The 22,831-nt window shown below is 39.6% G+C and overlaps 3 protein-coding genes across 6 annotated transcripts in view; 2 read left to right on the top strand and 1 right to left on the bottom strand.

Moving 5' to 3' along the window:
- The window catches only part of LOC121369620 (presenilins-associated rhomboid-like protein, mitochondrial), a 16,685-nt gene extending 14,948 nt beyond the window's left edge, over nt 1–1,737 (top strand). For both annotated transcript variants that reach the window (XM_041494655.1, XM_041494647.1), the window contains one exon: nt 868–1,737. In XM_041494655.1, the coding sequence (XP_041350589.1) occupies nt 868–952 (85 nt within the window). In that variant the 3' untranslated portion in view covers nt 953–1,737. The remainder of the gene's footprint in view (nt 1–867) is intronic.
- A 1,767-nt stretch (nt 1,738–3,504) lies between these two features.
- On the bottom strand, nt 3,505–7,563 carry LOC121369595. Of its 2 annotated transcripts, none has more exons than XM_041494640.1 (2): nt 7,344–7,563; nt 3,505–5,946 (listed from the first exon to the last, which is right to left on the bottom strand). In XM_041494640.1, exon 2 carries the CDS (start codon nt 5,920–5,922, stop codon nt 4,297–4,299), a length of 1,626 nt encoding a protein of 541 aa, XP_041350574.1. In that variant the 5' UTR covers nt 5,923–5,946; nt 7,344–7,563; the 3' UTR covers nt 3,505–4,296. The 2 variants fall into 2 exon arrangements, with proteins under 2 accessions (XP_041350574.1, XP_041350573.1); XM_041494639.1 differs by lacking the exon at nt 7,344–7,563 and adding an exon at nt 6,532–6,698.
- A 6,128-nt stretch (nt 7,564–13,691) lies between these two features.
- On the top strand, nt 13,692–22,504 carry LOC121369569. Of its 2 annotated transcripts, XM_041494638.1 has the most exons (4): nt 13,692–13,933; nt 14,190–19,551; nt 20,518–20,574; nt 21,591–22,504. In XM_041494638.1, the coding sequence occupies exons 2-4, from the start codon at nt 14,265–14,267 to the stop codon at nt 22,313–22,315; spliced, it is 6,069 nt and encodes a 2,022-aa protein (XP_041350572.1). In that variant the 5' UTR covers nt 13,692–13,933; nt 14,190–14,264; the 3' UTR covers nt 22,316–22,504. The 2 variants fall into 2 exon arrangements, with proteins under 2 accessions (XP_041350572.1, XP_041350571.1); XM_041494637.1 differs by lacking the exon at nt 13,692–13,933 and having other exon boundaries at nt 14,165–19,551.
- Nucleotides 22,505–22,831: the final 327 nt, after the last annotated feature.

The raw sequence follows: 22,831 nt of genomic DNA, 5'->3' as shown, positions 1-22,831 counted from the left end.
ATTTTTTAGATTTGCGGGTGTTATTGTCTATTTGATGATACATTTGCGGGCATCAAATGGACAATAACACCCGCAAATCTAAAAACTAAATATGGTTATGTCCATTGTAAACTGAATAGTTTTTCTACGGTACTAACTGTATAATTATTTGTTATTTCTTGAAAAAAATACCTGGCTACAATCTAACTGTAGACCCTTGAATCGTCAACTTCGCCTGTTCCAGTTGCTAATGAGGTCACTTTCTAATGATGTCATTAGCTTTCTGTGTGTTATTTTCATTTGATCCCAGAAAAAGAATGTAATTAACAAATCACAATACAGAACATACTCGCTATCAGTTTACAGTAATAATTCTTTCTTTTTTTTAATTCTTATTATTTATTAATAACACATGGAACACTATAATTAATAGATGTATTACTGAATTATTATTTTTCTCCTGGTTCATTTAATTACTATTTTCTTTATTATTATTTTTATTTTTTTTAACAAAACTGGCCCCTTGTCTGGGAATAAGCCTACCCCATGCTCAGTTCATAATGAGTTGTCTTGCCCCCTTGGGCTTATTCCCTGTTAAAGAATGCTCCAAATTATATAAATATTCCTTTTTATTTTTGCCTAGTTGACTTTTTAATTAAAAAATATATATATATGTATCGTTTTCACTAATTGTGATTCCAAAATTCTGTCCATTTCCAGTTCACACACCACACCCACTTCTGTTCCGGACCTAGTCACTGGCTAAGTCAGAGATTGTGCCCGGGAGAGACGTGCTTGAACCTTAATTGGATATAGGCACGTTAATATGTTACCCAATCCAATCCTGTTAAACATTGTATAATCATAGTTATTCTCTGTGTCTTTCAGCTGGTACATGAAATATGGCAAAGACCTCATCTGGGGCAGACGTGAAACTGTGATGGCATGGTGGCACAAAGTGAGAGGACCGTGATCACATGCTGCTTTCACACACGACTCTTAAACAGTCAAATAAACCAAAAGATTATAATAAACCAAGATATCGTGGAAAGCTCTGAATGAAGATGACTGTGTTAGGAGACTCCGAGTAATGTTATAGACATCAGAAGCACAGAATTGGGATCAGAGGGGCACTGCCCGCCCCTCCCCTTTACCCATCTCTGAAGATTATGTTTTGTCCAAAGGTCTCTGAGAATTCAACATTTGCATAACCCATTTATTGGTTGTGCAGAAATAAAATCGGGTAACCCATTTTCCTTTTGCGTAACCAGTTATGTACATGTAAATGGCGTCCTTAATTTTAATGCACAAATGATAAATAGGTTACACAAGAATAAAATGATTGCAGTTTTCAGAGCCTTGCTTAACCGATAGTTGAACACATAGTTAATATACTAACCCCATCCCTTCAGTTGTTGGACAAGGCCTATGGTTGTGTACAGCAGGCATCGAAATAAGTCGAGAACGGGCATTCAGGTCACCAGGAGGTTGTCACATGTCAAGAAAGTCAAGAACGGGACTTCATTCTCCTCAGGGGCAGGACGTAGCCCAGTGGTAAAGCACTCGCATGATGCACGGTCAGTTTAGGATCAATTCCCGTTGGTGGCCCCATTGGGCTATTTCTCGTTCTAGCAGGTGCTCAATTTATTTTCATAATGAAATAATAGAAACTAATCATTATTTTCATTTTAACATAACAACAAATTGATTATCAGTTAATTAATACTATCACATTTTTAATAAAAATATTCAACTGTTTTGCTTAGTATTTGTTAAAGTGTTACGATTTGGACTAAGTATATAATTCTGAACCTTTCTGAATGAATATGGAACGTTATGAAATGTACCGATAAATGTTCACTTCGCCTAGTTTTATTAGACATCTACCCATTCTGGGAAGGGTGAAGTCACTTATACGTTTTAGTTGCCTGATTATGACTGTTTAATAGAGGTCATTTTGAATTACATAATTATAGATTTATAGAGATATCATGTTTATGTCCCGAGTGATATAATTTTCAGTTGTGACGAGCTTATTTTATTTATTACCTATAATTGATTTTAATGTATACCATTGAACCAAGGTCGTAATGTGCCAGTCGTATGACGTCGAGGTGTTACATCCCATTTTATGTTCTAGTGGGACGTAACACTTTGATATGAACCCAGATGTTTTTAACGATATGGAATTTGTTCAAGGGCCATAACTCAGATATGGAATTTATCTATTTTTGACAAAGTTAAGACCCTTGAATATTTGTGTAGACCTAACCGGCCTCAGTGGTGTCGTGGTTAAGCCATCGGATATAAGACTGGTAGGTACAGAGTTCGCAGCCCGGTACCGACTCCCACCTAGAGAGAGTTTTAACAACTCGAGATGGGTAGGTGTAAGACCACTACACCCTCTTCTCTCTCACTAACTACTAACAACTAACCCACTGTCCTGGACAGACATCCCAGATAGCTGAGGTGTGTGCCCAGGACAGCGTGCTTGAACCTTAATTGGATATAAGCATGGAATAAGTTGAAATGAAATGAAATGTGCAGACTGGTAGGGGACATTATTCTCAGAATGTTATACAAATAATCAGCGTAATCGTATCCAATTACCATACTTTTGTGACTTCACTCGTAATCTTATCCAATTACCATACTTTTGTGACTTTACTCGTAATCTTATCCAATTACCATACTTTTGTGACTTTACTCGTAATCTTATCCAATTACCATACTTTTGTGACTTTACTCGTAATCTTATCCAATTACCATACTTTTGTGACTTCAATCGTAATCGTATCCAATTACCATACTTTTGTGACTTCACTCGTAATCGTATCCAATTACCATACTTTTGTGACTTTACTCGTAATCTTATCCAATTACCATACTTTTGTGACTTTACTCGTAATCGTAAACTCTATTAACGTGCCTCTATCCAATTAAGGTTCAGGTACATCTCTCCCACACCCAATCTCTGGCATGGCCAGTGGTCGAGTGTGGAACAGATAATGACTACCTAATCAAAGTTACTTGTACCATGATGCTGGGTACATTAAATTGGTTACGAAAAATCAGTTTTAATTTTGGTTTTGTATGGCTAAGCCAGGAAGTAGGTACATGTATTACTAACAGTTTTATTTATGTTTTATGACATTTTACACAAGAGTGGTCAGCTGGTGTAAATAGCTCTTGCTTCATGTTAATATTACAGGCAGTATAAATCTTTACTAAACATTGAACGATATTTTCTCTACGTATTGATGTTTAGGTGCGATAATTTTGGAGTAGCAGTAAATACTGGTCAATTTAACTATACATAATACAAAAATGTATGAGCAAAGATGGTGCACCTTCTGTGGAATAAAATAACAAACTTTTTACTGAAGACTCCGGTATATAAAGTTAAAGTTTCTTTTGTTTAGCGGCATCTCTACACGTTAAATTCTGTTTTGTTTTACGATACCTCTAGAGTACATATACTGCAACTGTATACTTGCGTGTAAAAAGTATTCCAATTTGAGACAATTGCTTCTTCTTTCTTTTATTGATAAACATTCACGTGTGCCAAAGTCGGCTATTTTTGTCAAGCTGATGTCACCTACAAATGATCTACTGCTATATAATGTATCAACGTTTCTGTATCATGGGTTTCTAACAACAATGCCTAGTGGTGATGTTCTATGATTTACCACACGTGCAACAAAGCTGTTTACTTTTTCTTGTGTCTTTTGGGTCAGTTATCTTAACACTGAATAAAGCTGGTCTTGTCAAGTTAAATACAAAGTGTGGTATATTTATATTTAAAGAATTACAATAAATCATCAACTGAAATGCAATGTCTTGTATATTTGTAATATTTAAGCGTTTTAACAGTTAAGTAAACTGCTCATAGTGGTAATGCATTCTAATTTCGCTCACAACGCCCTATAGTCTGTCTCATCCTCCTACAATTGGTTTTATTGTAAATAACTTCAGTTTGTACAAAGAAAAGTAAAAGTGCTTTGGAAATAACAAAAAATATACTATTTTTTGTGTGCAATTTAGAAAACAACCGGCTCAGAAATAAATAACTTGTAGTAAATTCCAAAGTATTTAAAAAGGCGTTCTCTGTGGGAAGGACTACAGCTCTCAAGCTTGTTGTGGAGCTTATTATTTAAAGAGTGTTTGCTTGAGGTGGATTAAGACGTAGCACCATTGGGCTAGTTTCCGTCCCAAATAACATTTTTGCATGTTCTTGTTAAGTCATAATCCTGTAATATATATATATATTAGTTCAGTCATAGTCCTGAAATCTCTAGACTTAGAGAGCTGGCTATTTCAACAGACACTTTCTTCCGATTTTGTTTTTCCTTTTACGGCCTTGCGTTTACGTCTTTTGCCAATGCTCAAACCCGATATTAAACCTTCAATCTCCTGAAGTATATACATTCGGTCTTCGTTGACGAACACTAAAGATTCTCTTGGATTTTTATCAAGTGGTATTTGTATCTTCAGAAGTTCCTCTGCTCGTGTATGTATCGTATGACACACCTCCAATAGTTCAGATTTTGTCGTGTATGCCAGAGCCATATCGCAGTAGTATTTGGTGTACTGCAGGTCGATCAGATGTGCTGCAATGACGTCATGGTTCCTGTAATACATATCTACCTCATTAAGAAGCTCCTGTTTTCTCCTTTCCGTGACCTCCAACAATGTCTGGAATATTTTGTCTTGGCTGGTTTCGCCGTACGGTTCAGACGTTGGAGTGTTCGCTTCCTTATTCTTTAGAGACAGTTTTCTGTCGATCTCTTGCAGCCGTTCCTTGAGGTTGGTCTTCTCCAAGGCAATTGCGTCTTCTATGCCACTCTTCCCATGCTTGTTGTGTAGATTGGTGGCACATTTGATACAGGCCAGCTTTTTGCAGGTGTGATGCTGGCAGAAGTAGTTGAGAGGGTACTCCGGGTGGACGATGCAGTGGGCACTGCTCTCCATTTCGGATAACGGAAGAGCTCGCAGCACGTCAATACCATGGCACCGATGGTATTTCGACAACAAATCGTCAGCGTGTTTCGTCTGGCATTGTGCACACAGAAATATGTGACAGTCTGGACAGTAGCAGACGGCCTGGTCATTATGACGGCTGGTAGAGCAGACGATAAGTTTGACTTTGTCCTTCAAGTCCTTAGCTTCATCTACACCTGCACCAGTTGCCCTATAATCTCCGGCTTCTGTTTGCGGCACTGCGGGTGAGGTGTCACTGTAATGCGCCTCAGTGGCGCAGTTACTATTGGGAATCTGTTCTTGTTCAGAGTTTGCTTGCGAAGCTGCTGTCAAGGATAAACTGTCCTTGCTATGCGCTTCGCCGGACCAGTCCTTGTATGTAGACTCTTCTCTCGACTGTTGATCTTTGGGAAATTCGCCAGAATCTGTATAAACAGCGTTCGATTTGTGATGGAATAGTTTATCAAACCAATCGAAACCGTTGTACGTTTTATCATTGTCCTCGTGATTCTCTCCAGCATCCTGGACAACGGGGTCGTCCAACCTATCCTGCTCTGTGTAGGATCTCTTTTCTTTGGTTATTCCATAACCAGACCCACCAGTGTCACCATTTACAGCTGGCCCATTACCTTTTGTATCATCGGTAGTTCCATCTAGTGTCTCGCTACCACCAGCGTGGAGGCTAGGTGTCTGTTTCGAGTAGAGGTCGGTCACGTCGAATGCTTCATTCAGTGTCTGGATGACCATCTCGTTGATAGTGACGCAATCTATCTGCGAGTCCACATCACCGCCACTCACGTCCTTGCACCGTGGACAGCACTGCTGGTCCTTCTGGTGTTTGTTGGCATAGTAGCAATGCTCGCAGATGCTGTGCAGACATCGTAGAAGTTTGGGTTTCCTGTCGAACACGTTGTAATCATGGTTGCATTTATGGCACAGGTGCTGTCGCTTATCTGTATCCATGTCGCTGTCTAGAAGATTCCTGATCTGAAGTAGAAAAAAGAAAATACATGTATAGATGATTACATATTATGTCTTTCCAGTGGCGGATCCAGAAAATCCATTTAGTGGGGGGCCCCTATAACAGGCAGAATGACAATGGAACTTTAGTGGAGGTTTGGAGGGGATCGTAAAAAAAAAGAAAATATATAATAAAATTATGACTGTCACAAAATTTAGGGGGCGGATTAATTAAACAATGTGTTTCAGTGGTGTCGTTAAACATAACACACTTTTAGCTCATTACAGGGACCGGGTCGTAGCCCAGTAGTAAAGCGCTCGACTGATGTGCTGTCGGTGTGGGATCGATTCCCGTCGGTGGGCCCATTGGGCTATGTGTCGTTTCAGACAGTGCACTACGACTGGTATATCAAAGGCTCTCTTGCTACTAATGGAAAAGAAATGTAGTGTGTTTCCTATCTGAGACTATATGTCAAAATTACCAAATGTTTGACATCCAATAATAAATTAAATTTATTAATAAATCAGTTTGCTCTAGTGGTGTTGTTAAACAAAACAAACTTCATTTTATAATTTCTTTTATGCGGATGTTGATCATCAATTCATTTATACATGTATATTTATCATTGACATCCAATAGATCTTCGTGCTGGGGTGTCGTTAAACATTCATTCATTTATTCATTTATAATCAAAAGGACAAATGTATATGAAAGGACAGAGTTGAAGCCTCTCTCTCTCTCTCTCTCTCTCTCTCTCTCTCTCTCTCTCTCTCTCTCTCTCTCTCTCTCTCTCTCTCTCTCTCTCTCTCTCTCTCTCTCTCTCTCTCTCTCTCCCACCACCACCACCACCACCACCACCACCACCACCACCCACCCACCCACCCCAAGAGACGATGTAACAATACTGTCCACTTCCAATTCGGGGAGGGGCGCAAAATTTTAAAGCACCTACCAGGAGGATATGCTACGTTTTAATAGAGAACCTACAGTATTTAAAAGTACACTAAGATGCATTATATATTATAACAGTCTTGCCCAGAAAGACCCAGCGGACCAAATATTGCATGCCTCCATCTAAAAAAAAAATATATATTCCGTGAAACTTTAAAATTCCGAGTGTGCGCACTTTGGATCGTCATCGTCATCTGGATCTACGCCTGTTACAGACGGGCAGATGACACTAACGCACAAGAGACACCCACAAACACCCCCCCCCCCCCCCCAAAAAAAAACAAACAACAACAACAAAACAGGGAAAGAGAGGGAGGAGAGACGGAAAGGGAAACAAATATCGAGAAAAATACAGATACAATCATATATGTACATAATATACACAAACACTCATACAGAGAGAGAGACAGACAGACAGACGGAGAGAGACAGCGAGGGAGTGAAAGAGAGCGCGATGACTTGTAAATCATACCTGTTTGACAGTTCCTATCTCAATACGCTAGCACATGTCAGGAAACGCTAATGTTACACGTGTGACTCAGTCGTACAGAACACACCACATGATTTTACTGGAAATAAAATTAGTAAACGTTTAATAAAGACCAGTGTATTGAATTGCCAGTCCATGCAGAACAATACAACCTGCGACAGCTTTCCCACTTGCATTGATGCTGGTATTGAACCGTTTTTTTCAGGCAGCCACACACTTGTGACTAGTAATATAGCCTAGCTAGGGACCAAGGTTACGGCAACACATTGTGTTATGGGGGGGGGGGGGGGGGGGGGGGGGGGGGGGGGAGGTAGAATACATTTAAAGTCGCTGGCTCTACTAGTTTCCGAGGAATGTCCTTTTTTCTTCTTTTTCTTTTTTGTTTCTTCTTAAAATGCCTTTAGAGGTACTACAAAAACTAATATGACCAGAAACACGTTAAATTTGCTGAAATTGATTCCCATAGACAGGACAGCACACACCATAGTCTTAAATATACTTTGGGGAAAAACTCTAGTCCATCGACTGACCATAAATATTTTGCCCCAAAAGACGCTCATTGAGATTTTGCCCATTTCAACGTATTCCACGACAGGTATTACAAACAACAAGTATTATAAATGTATTCTGTATGTGAGAAGCTAAGATTTTTTAAAAGTCGTGTACTGGACCACAAGTGGGCCGGGTTTCCCCAATAATTTGTGGTTAAATATAACATGGTCTTCATCTTTGTTTCTTTGTCAGTTGTGTGCAAATAATTAAGGAAAAAAATATAGTGTGTTGAATGTACGCATAAAACAATGACGTCACCAATTAATGGGTGTGACACAATCTCAACATTCCCCCTAAAATAACATTTCTGCTAGTAAATGGAATTATATGGATGTAATTTGTTTTGTAGGCATTTAGCTGAAGATATAAATTTTATGTTTCAAAGTAAGCAATAATAAATATTTTTGGCTTGAACCTTTATTATTGCATAGCACCTTGATGTTCATGATGTTCGACATCTAATACGCTGGGGTGTCTTTAAACAAACATTATTTGACTTAACCGTCTAGCCAGTCGTTAAAGGGACACCCCGAGTTTGCTACAGTTGTTAAGATAGAAATTCTAACGATTGTACAGGGCCGTACCCTCCGGGAGGGGGGAGGCAGAAGGAGGGGCAGTTGCTCCTCTGAGAATCTCAATTTTTTTTTACTCCAGAAAATGGCATACACATCTCAGGGTTTAATTTGTATAGTGTTTTATTTGTGTATAAAAAGTAGTGCCCCCCCCCCCCCCCCCCCCCCCGGATTTTGATCAGGGTACGGCCCTGCTGTAATTACATATTAAATGTAGGCCTATGTTTCTGCATAACATATTAGTGGCAAATTTCATTTTGTTTTTTAATAAAAGAAATGCCTGTACGTATGAAATTATTTGAAGGTCATATCTAGTTTGGGCTACTTAAAAATATCAAGATTATTACAAATACACTGAATATACAGACGCTATCTAATATTCCAAACAAATATATATTTACTATGTAATGTTAAACGATTTTGTTAGTTGGAAACATTTTACAATGCAGCGAATTCGGGATCGGGCTTTAAGCTGTGTGCTGGGGTGCTGTCACGTACATTCACGATTGTCTTCCGGATATGGTTTGACTTGGAAATTTCACAGACTGCTGAGAAATAAAATGGAATGAAACCGGCATGTTAAAGCGTAAATTACAGCTTATTACAGCTTATTATTTTAATAGCTCTCCGCCATGTTTGCGACACGTATTATCAATATTGGCTTTCTTTGCCGGTAAATTATTACTTTCATTTACGCTAAAATTTGAAATGCAGATCAATTCCGCTACGCCTTCTTTGCAACTGTCACATGACGCCAGGTAGATCTGTATATCAAGAACCGCATTCAGGCATGGATCGTCGATATGTAAGTACGTATATTAACACCAGCTACAAAAGACGTTGCGTCAAACGTGTTTTTTTATAGCAATTAAACCCGCCCATAGCAGGGTTTCTACCAAGGGTAGAATTATGTACCCAAATATCATGGGAATTAATGGATACGTTTTTATAATTTTTAGAAAGATTATAGTAAAGAGAACTTTGCTGTTTCAAACCCATAACCACCTTATAGGTTGGACTATACCAATTCAAATCCCATAGGCGACCATGTTAACGTTTGTGTTTAAAAACACTATATGCAATATATCAACCAAACTGTGACCCATAAATATCAGTACTACAACCCCTACCTCAAAGTATTAACTGCAGAAAATGGTACCTTTCATGGCTCATTTTCGGTATAACCAGATGTTTCTGCAACACCCCTAGTTTCGCACAAACTTTTAGTACTTTTTTTTACAGGTACCCCATACATGTTCCAAGCACAAGGCTACTTGACACGGTGGTACTACATCAAATAAAATTGCATACATTTTTAGCCCAGATGAAACTAATTTTTTTTACAACCAACACACTCACATTTATAACCAATCACAGGACTTGTGGTGTTAACTTCTCTATCAAAAGTTCGGTACACCTCGAACTTCGACCCTGCCGGAAATTAATTGGTATAGTGCAACCAGTAGGGCCACTTATGATCTGTTTTGTTTTTATTACGTATCCTCAAAATGTGTTGGTCTTTTTGGCAGAAAGGCTGCGTAGAAAGCCCAACATTATTGGTAAGCTCTATTTTGACCCCACCGTGCGTGGAGGGTGTTGAATAATGCCCTCCTCTCAAATATTGTTTTCAAAATGGATGCTTTTTGCTCCATTCTGGCAAAGTGAAACAGTGTTCGGTGATATTTACCGGCCTCGGTGGCGCAGTGGTGAAGCCATCGGACTACAGGCTGGTTGGTACAGGGTTCGCAGCCCGGTACCAGCTCCAACCCAGAGCGAGTTCTTAAGGGCTCAATGGGTAGATGTAAAGCCACTACATCCTCTTATCTATGACTAACAACTGACCCACTATCCTGGATAGACAGCCCAGATAGCTGAGGTATGTATGCCCAAGACAGTGTGCTTGAACATTAATTGGATGTAAGATCGAAAGTATAAGTTAAAATGAAATGGTGATATTTCAAGCAGGATTAACGACTCCATGCTTTTTGTATGTATGTATGTATATATGTTACAGTCAATCTGTGAAAGCAGTCATTACACGTAGTGCCTAAACAATCAGTCATTTCGCGAAGTGCCCGTGACCACCAGGCAATACACGGAATCACATTTTAAGAACAAACGAGGATAAATATATTGATTAAACGATTTAAAATACTACTTGATATTAATACAATAACGTATGTATTCAACTTTTGCTATAGTTTCTGATTAAAGAATTTTATCTAGAATATGCTTAATAACACTTGAATATTATGAACAAAGGTTCTGGTAAATAGTGTTTCTCTAGTTTATTCTTAAACAAACAACACAGAATCTGTTATATTATTGATGTCTTGCTATCTAGGAGCTTCTTTTCATCCCTGATTAGCTGTAATGACATGCTGTCCCGGCTGATTTACTCAAGGCTCGCATTTACAATATCTTAAATGACAGAAATGGTGCGAGTTCCTCCCAAATGACTCGGGCTAAGCGTATGATCAAGAGCTAACAAGTGCACAGGTGGAAGACAACGTAGCTGTACCTATCCCTCTTGTGGATAGGTGACGCGGTGATCCACGAAATATTCTCAGAATAACCATAGACCATGATGAGAACGATATGTAGGCAATTTGTGTGAAAGAAGGGATTCTAAAAGGGAAGTTTACACGCAATCAGTTTGATTTGTGGCCCCAGCGTTTACTTACTGATGTTGATGTAAACCGTACAAAGCCAGTGGCCTTACACCAAGCTGTTAATCACAACTCCAACTGTGGTAGACAGGGATATGTTAGGTGTAACTGTGCTGGTCTTTAGAGATGCGAGTCCAATCGATGCAAATGTCTCAAAACCACAATTCAATGTTCCAGCCGTTGTTATGGTAGTCTTGTGTGCAAAAACAAGTGACCTTTCTATACCAATATGTTACTTTCATGATTTAACACTGACTACTTGGTAACATTCATCTTCATCTTCATGTACAACTTCTGAAATGATTTAATTTGAGTTTAAATAAAGCGTTGTATTAGGACTTGAGTGGTGTGGTATTATAGATATTACTTTAGTCATTTTGCGTAATGACTGGCCATGATTTTCAGTCATTTCGTGAAATGCCTGGAATTTCCAGTCATTTCGCCTATTGCCTGGTGGTTACAGGCACTTCGTGAAATGAATGATTTGTGTAGGCATTACGCGTAATGACTGGTTTCACAGATTAACTGTAACATATATATATATATATATATTGTTTTCTTAAATTAAAAATCAGGTCAACTATTGGTCAGTCACTGGCCTTACCGCTTCCTACGGCCTAGGGCAGATTGTTGGCTTTAAGCCTTTTGGCCAATAGGCACACAGTTCATATTATGCAATTCAATAATATTACATAAGTGGTGCATATATGGATATATGGAGGGTTGCATACCAGTAGTTTTTTTCCATTATGAACGGACAAACATTGCACAAACTTCTTCTTCTTAAACTTATTTTCGTGCTTATATACAATCCTGGGCACACACCTCAGCTATCTGGGCTGTCTGTCCAGGACAGTGGGTTAGTTGTTAGTGATTAGTGAGAGAGACGAGGGAGTAATGGTCTTACACCTACCCATTGAGTAGTTAAAACTCGCTCTGGGTGGGAGTCGGTACCGGGCTGCGAACTCTGTACCTACCAGCCTTATGTTCGATGGCTTAACCACGACACCACCGAGGCTGGTTGCATAAGCTTAAACACACCATGAACCTATTTTACGAAGCCTGTCTTTCTGAAACGAACGTGTTTAACAATTGTTAATTCAGCCCTGTGTTTTGCTCCATTAGTGGTTATTGATATATATATATATGAAACCATTGTCAATTCAGCCCTGTGTTTTGCTCCATTAGTGGTTATTAATATATATATATATATATATATATATATATGAAACCATTGCCAATTCAGCCCTGTGTTTTGCTCCATTAGTGGTTATTAATATATATATATATATATATATATATATATATATATATGAAACCATTGTCAATTCAGCCCTGTGTTTTGCTCCATTAGTGGTTATTGATATATATATATATATATATATGAAACCATTGCCAATTCAGCCCTGTGTTTTGCTCCATTAGTGGTTATTGATATATATATATATGAAACCATTGTCAATTCAGCCCTGTGTTTTGCTCCATTAGTGGTTATTGATATATATATATATATATATATATGAAACCATTGCCAATTCAGCCCTGTGTTTTGCTCCATTAGTGGTTATTGATATATATATATATGAAACCATTGCCAATGAGAATGGTTAAAATAAGCCTTTAAGGTACAACCCTCAGTCTGTATAGAGGCGCGATTTACCTCAGTCGATTGAGTGCTCGCCCGAGGTGCTTGCGTCGCAGGATCGAACCACCTCAGTGAATCCGTTCAACTGATTGGGCTTTTTCTTGTTCCAACCATTGCACCACAACTGGACAAATGCCGTGGTATGTGCTTTCCTGTCTTTGGGAAAGTGTATATAAAAGATCCCTTGCTGCATTAGGAAAACTCTGCATGGTGTTTAATTCAATATGGTATGGGCCCATTGGGTTATTTCTCGCTCCAGCCAGTGCACCACGAATGGTACATCAAAGGCCGTGGTATGTGCTGTCCTGTCTATGGGATGGTGCATATAAAAGATCCCTTGCTGCTAATCGAAAAGAGTAGCCCATGAAGTGGCGACAGCGGGTTTCCTCACTCAATATATGTGCGATCCTTAACCATAACATGTCCGACGCCATATAACCGTAAATAAAATGTGTTGAGTGCGTGGTCCTTAACCATATGTCCGACGCCATATAACCGTAAATAAAATGTGTTGAGTGCGTCATTAAATAAACCATTTCCTTCCTTCCTTCAATATGGTATTTTGGGAAAAGTAAACCCCCCCCCCCCCCCCCCCCCCCCACACACACACACCATTAATGTGACAAAATACAAGCCCTGGACACACAAACCAGGTACAAACGCACACCTGCTACTCCCATTCTTTTTATCTCTTTGTGTAATGATTTCAACATTTGTGTTTAGAATAAAATGTTAGGACTATTCAGGTAATACATTGCATAGGCTAAGGATAGAATAGCATACATGTATTGTGCGGTTATCAGCGGGCTTCATATATATCTAATATATTATATGTTATCAATATCAATGGATCCATGGCCTATTTTAAGGTATATAGGTTTTTCACCACGATTATTAGTTTTCACGTTTGTTAATGTTCAGTTACAGAATGAATGTCATGCATGGCTATTGCAGGGAATTGGGCTGTATTATACTAACAATCGATATGATTTACTCTCATTTTATTACACATATATACATGTGCATGGCATTGTATCGGTATTTTCATTATTGTTGGTTATAGCAGTACTTAATAAGGGGCTGGCCGTAAAGCGCTCGTCTGATGCACAGTCGGTGTAGGATCGATCCCCGTCGGTGAGGTTAATTGAGCTATTCGTTTTTCTCGTTCTCGAAGTGTAAAATATTGTTCACGGACCATGTTCCATGTTTTTGTAATATGTGTGTGCATGTGCGTGTGCGTGTATGTGTCTGCGTGTGAGAGAGAGAGAGAGTGTGTGCGTGTGCGTGCGCGCGCGCGCGCGTGTGTGTGTGTGTGTGTGTGTGTGTGTGTGTGTGTGTTACTGACATGTATGTAATTATCATTAATATAGATGTTTTGGTCTCTTTGTAGATCATTCATCAGTAAATCGAATCTAATCTTTACACTTGGTGAACTAATCATCAAAGACGTTGGGGTGTTACGAAGATGTACTCGAAACCACGGCGGAAATACACGACAGTAAATTTGTCCAAGAAGAGATCAAAGTCATTTTATCATGCTTACAAAATCACAGAAAACGTAGATTTCAAAAAATGCAGTGTGTGCAACAACATCATACACGATCCGTCTGGACTGTTCCTTCTCTCTTGCTTACGTCCCGTATGTGCCACGTGTAAAGGAGGCGTAACACCAATACGAGAACACTGTGCATCCTGCCAAGAAAGAACGTTTGCCAAAGTTTCAGTGGATTCGGTGAGACAAAATCATTTTATTGCATCGCGCGTGTCAAAAAATCCCGAGAACATTTTCTGCTCCAAGGAACATCACGCGGCGTCCTGCTACTGCTTCAACTGCAGACAGTTTCTCTGTGGTGAATGTCAAAGTGATCACATGGCATCGCGAGAATCTCACGAGATTATGACGTTGGACGAGATAACGGAGCAACCCGTCAGAGATTGGAACATCCATTCTAGCTGTTCCCGACATCCGGGTTATCCTGTGACGCACTGTCGTCAGTCCGACCAACAATATGAACTGAAATGTGTTGTCTGTAAAACAGAGAACAATAAATACGAACCAGATGAAAACTATTTAGAAACAGACTCGGCTTTTAGTCACGAGGTAACGAAACTGCAAATGCTTAGTGAACGTCTTGCAAAACAAATATCGGTGTTGTGTTCCAGTCTGCGCTGCCAGCATCGGAAAGAACCTTTGAAACGGCACATCACAGAAACCTTTGAAAGATTTGAAGAACAAATACAGGAGAAGTATGGGGAGTTGAAACAACACACGACAAATGATGAATTTTCCTCGGATGCTGAAATGCAGGCGAAGCTAAAAGAAGCGAGAGACTATGCCCAAGGTCTGTTTACCACATCCAAGCATGACTTCCTATCTCTGGTGCCGAGGGTTCAGAAAAGGTTGGGAAGTCTTCTGAAGACTATGGACAACCCAGTAACAACACACACCATGTCAGCTAGAAATTATTACATTCTAGAACAAAGAAGTGAAAGGCTGCAGTCCAGGATGAAGTATTTTGGAGAGTTGGCAAGCAAACCAACAACGAAACGCCGTGGTTTGATTCGTCCACCACCAGTGATATACACCAAACCAATGAAGTTCAGTATGAATACTAATAAACAAATGTATCAGCCTCTAAGACTGCAGACATACTCACCGAAAGTAAAGAGTTCCAAGAGAGATACCAACGTGAAGACATATCCAACTGTGAGGTTACAGAAATACCCCAACAGTGGTGCCAATGAAAGCAGGGTTACGGTAAAGTCCTCGGTAAGTCCAAACCCACCTTACAGAGATAAAACAAAAACACGCTTATCTTCTAAAATACCTAACAAAAACATTTCATTGAATCGAAATCCAGTTCAGACAAAAACACGATTGCCTCCCAGAACATCTAAGGGAAATGTTTCACTGGATTCAAACTTAATGCACCGAGATCAGACAAAAGCACAAATTTCTTCTAAAGAAAATGTTTCAAAGAATCGAAACTTGTATCCATTGCAAACAAAAACACGACCAAGCGCGAAGGCACTCAAGGAAAACTCTTCATTGGTTTCAAAGACACTGCATCGAGATCAAAGAAAAATACAACTGCCCCTGACAAAACCTACAGAGAACCTCGCACTGAACCGAAAACCACTACATACACCTCAAACCAAAACACGACTGCACCCAAAAAAATCCAAGGAAAACTCTTCAACGGTTTCAAGACAATTACAACTATGTGATATAAAAGTCGAACTTCCCGCAAAAAAACACGTGGCTATAACACTGAAGAGTTCAAGGAAACGAAACATTAAACCCAAAGGTAACGCAACAACCCAGACTGAACAAGCCAGATCAAAACCAAACAAAGACAGGGTGCAACCAGAAAGGCTTTTACCAACCCCGGAAAAACCAAACAAAGACAAGATGCAACCAGAAAGGCTTTTACCAACCCCAGACTGTCTGAGACCTCCTCACCGTATTGGGAAATCATCAAAGTCTAGTAACAAAGGTGGTGCATCTACAGCCAGAACACCAAAAGTGGCTGACAAGAAGGATACTTCCAAATCAAGAACTAAAGAAACATCTGACGCATTTCGAAATCAACTGCAACGAATGCAGATTTCAAACTATCTTACAGGGACACAGAAAAACGATAATAAAGAATGGATTTTTAAGTCAAAGTCTGGTGGATCTGTCAGGAGTTCTGACAAAAAAGCTAGGAAAATGGACAAAAAGGATGACACTACTTCCCGACGAATTTTGCCTCTTAGGAGCAGATGCATGTTGGTACCAGGATCACCGCCAGGGTCGTTGTGCAGTGATGATCTGCTCCTTGACGGCAATGGAGACGCATTCCTTGGGCAGCTGGTCGTGAAACAATCTGCTGTTTCACAAACTGAGAGTGAAAACTCAAAACGTAACGAGGAGACATTCAGCAAAGATGAGGAATATACATCGCTGGGTTACAGTTCGTCGATGGGCAAAGACGACGAGGATAGCCAAGACACTTTTCTTGAGGACGAGGAGAAAATGAAGGCGCTGATGTGCCCTTTGGAATATAAGCAAGATTCGTTACAGAATGAATTGCTTCTAGCTGATGGTCGGCGTCCTGATGCTTCAAATGGGATTCCAGAACATGAAAATACTTCTAACAACCAGGTGCAAGAGGACGTCGGGTGGGAAAGTAAATACAGTAAGGATAATTTTTATAACACTCTTGAGAGACTAAGATCTGATATAAAGAAAATGTATTTCAAAGGGAAGGACAGTGACTTTGAAACTTCAGTGGACAATAAAAATGAAATTCCTGAGAGCAAACCTATTGATATCCAAGTTGAAACACCTGAGAGCAAACATTCTGACTCCATATTTGAAACTAATAACAACAAACACCTTGGCTCTCAGTTTGAAACCATCGAGAACAAACATCCTGACTCTCAATTTGAAATCACTGAGAACAAACACCCTGATTCTCAATTTGGAACCACTGAGAACAACTGTGTTGACTCCCCATTTGATATATTTGAGAACAAACACCCTGACTCACAGTTTGAAACCATTGAGAACAATAATCTTTACTCCAGGTTTGATATCTTTGAGAACAAACATCCTGACTCTAAATTTGAAACCACCGAGAACAAACATTGTGACTCTAAATTTGAAACCACTGACAGCAACCGTCTTGATTCCCCATATGATATATTTGAGAACAAACACCCTGACTCCAATTTTGAAACTATTGAGAACAAACAGCTCGGTTCCCAAACTAAAACTACCGAAAGCACAATCGATACTGATAGTCTTAATGGCGATGAAAATCTGGGTAACGTCTCGTTTACCCACATTACAGAGACAGGCCAAGATGAAACTAATAATGACTCGAAGTATCACATTCAGGCTACAGAAACAAAAGATAAATGGAAATCTAACAATGAATCAAATCTGAAATTTTTTCCATTCTCTCACACTTCGGATAGCGGTCATTGGATGGAAGAAACTTGTAACTATACCATGTATGACAGCCAAGATCCAGGAAAGGCAGATCAGTATAAAGCGAATGATAGAGAATATCCGAGTAATTCGTCATTTGACCATATTTCAAATACAGGCCAGTTCATTAGCGAAAATGAAGATGTGAACTATTATACTCACGATGCAGCTGCATGGAACCCTAGTAAAGAGGAAACCACCAAGTCCAAGGCTCGCAATACTTCAAAAACAGACGATAACAAACCTGTGTTTGTTGAGGCAAAAAATGTCAACGTAATATCATATGAAACGCCAGCTCTATATTCGGCAGGTGTGGTAAATTATGATAAAACATACATAGAAGTAGAAAAAGGTGATGCACAATTGAATCAAACACCAGACTACGAAGCATCAACTGGAATCAACGCAGATTCATTTGACCCTGAAATAGACGACAGTGACATAAATCAAACGCAACATACTCACATCTATCCTCACGTCAATGTTAACAATCGTCCACAAGAGTCTGGCAGGTTGCCGTGTAATGTCTACAGTGACGTCGACTCTCTGTTTAACAGAGACCTGGGACTACACGCAACCAGCATACGTCAAATTTATGTGGATGAAATGAAAAAAGATGAAAAGGTGAACACTAATAAGATGGATTCTGTACTAGATTCTTCTGGTGATAAACAAATGGAGAAGTCGCTGTACAATGATAATGACATGATGTTTACAGACAGAGAAGCACCTTCTGAAGAACGTATAGAAGCAGACGACATACACGACAAAGAGAAAAATAAATACAAGATATTAACAGGGAGTAAGGATGCTCCACTGTATTCACAAAGAGATCGTAGTGTATTATCAGAGCAAGCTGATGTAGACACACAAATAAAGTCGCAAGAATCGCCAGAGCAAGAAGACAAGAACGCACAAACAAAATCGCAGGCTTCACCAGAGCAAGTTAATATAGACTCACAAATTACGTCGCAAGAATCATCAGAGCAAGCTAATAATATACATTCCCAAACAAACATGCATCCTGGTATAAAGTCAGAAACAGAGTTGCAAGTGTCCTCAAAACAACCTGATATTCAGGAAGACGTCTCGAAAGAATCACCAGTGCAAGATGACAAAGACATTCAAAGAAAATCGCGGGCACCACTAAAGGAGGCTGATGTAGACTCAGAAAGAGAACAGACTAATGACATACATTCACAAACAGACTCGCAAGTTACATCAGAGCAACCTGGTGTAAAGTCAGAAACAGAGTCACAGGTATCATCAAAACAACCTGATAGTCAAAAAGAATTTTCGAAAGAATCACCAGAGCTAGATGATAAAAAAGCAAAAATTAAATCACAAGAACAATCTAATAATGAAGAAGACGTTTCGAAGCATGATGAAAATGTGAAACCAGCAGTGGAGGAGAAAAATTATATCAGTTCCACAAAAGCATCAGCCAATGATCTAGAAACGTCACCAGAAATGGCCAAAGACGAGCATGTTGTGGCCACGGTGATGCTGAACGCCGTCAACGGATCATCGTCGGAGATCGCCAAAGTGCAGGTTTTCGATCAGGATCTGATTCCCGCTAAACACGGAGAACTGAAGGGAAAAGTGCATGATCCCAACGGCTCAGTAGCTGTAGTAGACGCTGAGGATGTGAACGATTTGTCGAGCATCTACAGATTGGTCTACTGTCCAGAGGTCGTGGGAGTACATAAACTGGAGCTGACGTTCCAGGGGAAACGAGTTTCTGGTCAAATGGAGTTCACATCATTAGAGGAAGGTAACTATATTTATATATTCTAATAATAACAAGAAGGTGTTTACAGTCAAACAGGTCACTTAATAAACCTTGGGATGGTGTGTAGCTCAGAGTTAGAGTGTTCGACTGTGGTGCGATCAGTCGTTGGATTAGTTGCCTTCGTAGTACTTAATGATCAGTTGATTGTTCTGGGGGTTTTCTTTGGGCTGGGGATTTGTTCCTAACCAGTCCCCAAGGTATGTGCTGTCCTACCTACTGAAAAGTGCATATACACGATTTCTTGCTGCCTTTTTTAATAGGTGTAGTCTTTTTGTCGATAGAAGGTTTCCTCTTTTTCTCTCTCTCTTTCTCTCTCCAACCCCTCTCTCTCTCTCTTTCTCTCTCTCTCTCTCTCTCTCTCTCTCTCTCTCTCTCTCTCTCTCTCTCTCTCTCTCTCTCTCTCTCTCTCTCTCTCTCTGTTTCTCTCTCTCTCTCTCTCTCTGTATATATATATATATATATATATATATATATATATATATATAGTATTACTGATTCAAAGGACATGGAATGGAATGTTATTATTTTTTATTTTAGTGTGTGTGTGTGTGTGTGTGTGTGTGTGTGTGTGTGTGTGTGTGTGTGTGTGTGTGTGTGTGTGTGTGTGTGATTATTTCGTTGTTCTATTTTAACCAGTGCTCCACAGCTGATATATATATATATATACTGTGGTGTATGCTATCCGGTCTGTGAGACATCAATGGATGAATAAAATGTCATCTTTTGGATCTCAGTCTGTGAAATACTTCTTTGTAAACAACAACAACATATTGACATTGTAAATACTCACTGCTGTTAATATGTATTATGCATAGCCTATGTGCAACTGTGGGCTTCTCCTTCTAAACTAGGGGTCATAATTACTATACCTATACTAGACATATACCAGACGTTGATGAACCAGTATGTTGAGATGTTTAACTTTTAAATTATTAAATTACTTTTCAGATTTGTGTCTTGACGCCGTCTTGACATTCAGTGGGCACTCTGATATAACAACCAAATGTAAGTGACTTAACTATATTTGAACAGAGCCAAGAATTTAGATGTGTATTATTTTGAGTCCAAATAGGAACTTACGGCAACATGGCTGACTTGAAATCTGTTCTCTGCATTTCTAGAACCGTTACATAATGTGGTGTTAAATGAACTGGTGTTTATCTCTGATTGCAATAAATATTTAATAAATCTCGTGTAATAATTACTTTTGTACTCATCTGAGTACAGTCTGGTGAACTTATATGAGTACGTTTTAAAAACAAATATTTGTAAATATTTCCAATAACCTCAAAAGCGTTTATGAATGATACTACGTGTATTTTTACTCTTGAACCAAGAAGTATTCTGAGATCATGTTAGTTTTGTCACGGGCATTAAAGGGTTAACACCATAATCTTATTTATTACAAATTATTTTCGTTCTTATATCCTATTAAGGTTCAATCACGCTGTCCTGGGCACACACCTCAGCTATCTGGGCTGTCTGTCCATCCAGGACAGTGGGTTAGTTGTTAGTTGGTTAGTGGTTAGATAGCCAGTGGCTGTGTCCACCAAAAAAGGGAATAGGGACTTTAGTAATATTTAAATTTAGAAGCGCACATCTTAGAATAAAATAAATATAATACCATAATAAAAAAAGAAGAAGTTTAATGTTTTAGACGCAAATTTTTAAGCGGGCAGTTCCAAATTATAAAATAATTATAATATTATAAAATAATTATAATATTATAAAATAATTATAATATTATAAATAATATGAATTTATGCCCTGGAGGGGAAGGAGGAAAGGCTGGGCTCAAGCCAGACAGGTTTTTGGGTTAGAGCCAATACCGGGCTGCGAACCCTGTACCTACCAGCCTGTAGTCCGATGATCTGTTCAAATATATTCAACTAAATTGTACTGATTTTGAGGATATTGGGTGTATATGAAACTTCTCAATACGTATCCACTGTGCCACCGAGGCCGGTCCATACTCTTAAAACACAAACTACAAAGTGATCTGTGATGATGTTTACTTGCAGGTCCGCACTTGAAGATAGACGACGAAGCCATTTACAAGGAATACGAAGTCAGTGAGGACGGGACGCTGTCGAACAAGAAGAAGGTGATTAAGGACAACAAGACCATGTTTAAGAAGTTCAGAGGTGGAGTTTCAACGCAGCCTCTATCGTCTGAAATTCAGTACTGGGAGATAACCGTAGACTTCGTTTTGAAGACCAAACTCATTGGTCTAAACATTCTGCTGGAGGCTTCCATAACTGACCGTGACGTCATCGATAAGGAATACAAATGCGAAGGACAGAAGAAAGCGTGGGGCGTGTCTTTGGCGCGTTGCAAGCAGCATAACGAGGTCTGTCTGCGCATGTGGGGTGATGGTGTGGATGGTCAGCATACGTCATTTCCGATTGCTAATGAACCGAACGAAATAGCGACGCTGCGTCTTGGATTCCTTTTGATGCCAGAGAAAAGGCGATTGGTCGTTGTGGACATTGGACAGAATTATCTCCCTTTCGTCATAAATGGCGTGGAGACGGAAGTGCCACTGTGGACGGCGTGGGGAGTGTACAACGCTGATTTGTCTGACGTGACACTGAAGATTGTCAGTGGAAATGAAATTGTGATTGACAGCCAGAAATCTAAATATCTGTTCGACACCCTGACTCAAGAGGAGAGTGAAGAAGAAGAAAAACCTGGTACAATAGCTAACGCTTTTTCTTCATGGAAGAGGAGGTTCTCATTTATGTAAATGTAGGTCAAAATGATGGTAGTTTCAGGCGCGAATTATTTGGCACAGCGAGGTCGGGGTTAACTAGCGGATTTATGCAGAAGTCCTAGGGTCGCCCCAAATGGTCAAGTATTTACGTTTTTCTTTGTTTAAGGTGAACAGACAATCTCTAGTGTGTGTGTGTGGGGGGGGGGGGGGGGGGGGGGGGGGTGGGGGCACAGACTCTAGTGGGGTGGGGGGGGGTTCGCCCTCAACTTTGGAAGAAAAAGATAGCCCAACATTTCTATAACAACCCAAGGCCCCCACCTATACCCCACCCCACCTGATCCACCCGGTTCGTACGGGTCAGTGCCCAATTTCACAAAACATTGTACGCCTAGTTGTGCACGTAAACGTAATTCTACGGCTAAACTGCAATTCTTATTACTGTTATTAACAGTGCAACAATTATAGTTTGAAGTACACATATTTCATTTTATTTTTTCCTTAAAAAGCTTCATCTTCCGTAATGATGTAACTTTCAGCGTCAAATAGATG

The sequence above is a fragment of the Gigantopelta aegis genome, chromosome 1 (genome assembly GCF_016097555.1).
Source record: "Gigantopelta aegis isolate Gae_Host chromosome 1, Gae_host_genome, whole genome shotgun sequence".
Taxonomy (NCBI): domain Eukaryota; kingdom Metazoa; phylum Mollusca; class Gastropoda; order Neomphalida; family Peltospiridae; genus Gigantopelta; species Gigantopelta aegis.
Note: the sequence above shows the minus strand (reverse complement) of the source record. Positions and strands in the feature narration are given on the sequence as shown.

Coding starts and splice junctions, on each gene's coding strand:
- LOC121369595 (XM_041494639.1), bottom strand. CDS start 6,552: ATGTCAATGATAAATATACAT. Junction 5,947..6,531: donor TGTCAATGATAAATATACAT/GTATAAATGAAT, acceptor TTTCTACTTCAG/ATCAGGAATCTTCTAGACAG.
- LOC121369569 (XM_041494638.1), top strand. CDS start 14,265: ATGTACTCGAAACCACGGCGGAAATACACGACAGTAAATTTGTCCAAG. Junction 19,552..20,517: donor GTTCACATCATTAGAGGAAG/GTAACTATATTT, acceptor ATTACTTTTCAG/ATTTGTGTCTTGACGCCGTC. Junction 20,575..21,590: donor CTCTGATATAACAACCAAAT/GTAAGTGACTTA, acceptor GTTTACTTGCAG/GTCCGCACTTGAAGATAGAC.